At 49.6% G+C, this 359-nt stretch overlaps 1 protein-coding gene across 1 annotated transcript in view; it reads left to right on the top strand.

Annotated features, from left to right (window-relative positions):
* Positions 1 to 359, top strand: part of LOC104529763 (transcription cofactor HES-6) — a 1,778-nt gene that overhangs the window by 385 nt on the left and 1,034 nt on the right. Inside the window, exon 2 of the mRNA XM_010174160.1 lies at positions 158 to 253. Within this exon, the coding sequence (XP_010172462.1) occupies positions 158 to 253 (96 nt within the window). The remainder of the gene's footprint in view (positions 1 to 157; positions 254 to 359) is intronic.

Genomic DNA, 359 nt, shown 5'->3' with positions numbered 1-359 from the left:
ATTCTCCATCCATATCTTGTCCCTGCTGAGCATCATGTCACCCTGCGCTGGATACACGCAGGGAATGGGGCTCTCTGCCCTCACTGAACTGCAGCAAGAAGAGGAAGAAAAAAACATCAGCTGCAATTTTTCCTCCTCCTTTTCTTTTCCCTGACAGTTAAGGAAACCCCTCATTGAGCGGAAGCGAAGGGAAAGGATTAATAACTGCCTGGACCAGCTGAAGGAGACGGTTGTGGGTGTGTTTCACCTGGATGTAAGTGCTCATTTTTATGCTGCTTTTTGTCCTTTTGCTGGTGGGAGACTGGTTTGTATGGGGTTGGGGGGGGGGGAAGGGGTCTCTTCTTTTGAGATACTGGGCA

The sequence above is a fragment of the Antrostomus carolinensis genome, unplaced genomic scaffold (genome assembly GCF_000700745.2).
Source record: "Antrostomus carolinensis isolate BGI_N321 unplaced genomic scaffold, ASM70074v2 scaffold33788, whole genome shotgun sequence".
Taxonomy (NCBI): Eukaryota; Metazoa; Chordata; class Aves; order Caprimulgiformes; family Caprimulgidae; genus Antrostomus; species Antrostomus carolinensis.
This window is presented reverse-complemented; position numbering and strand designations above follow the sequence as displayed.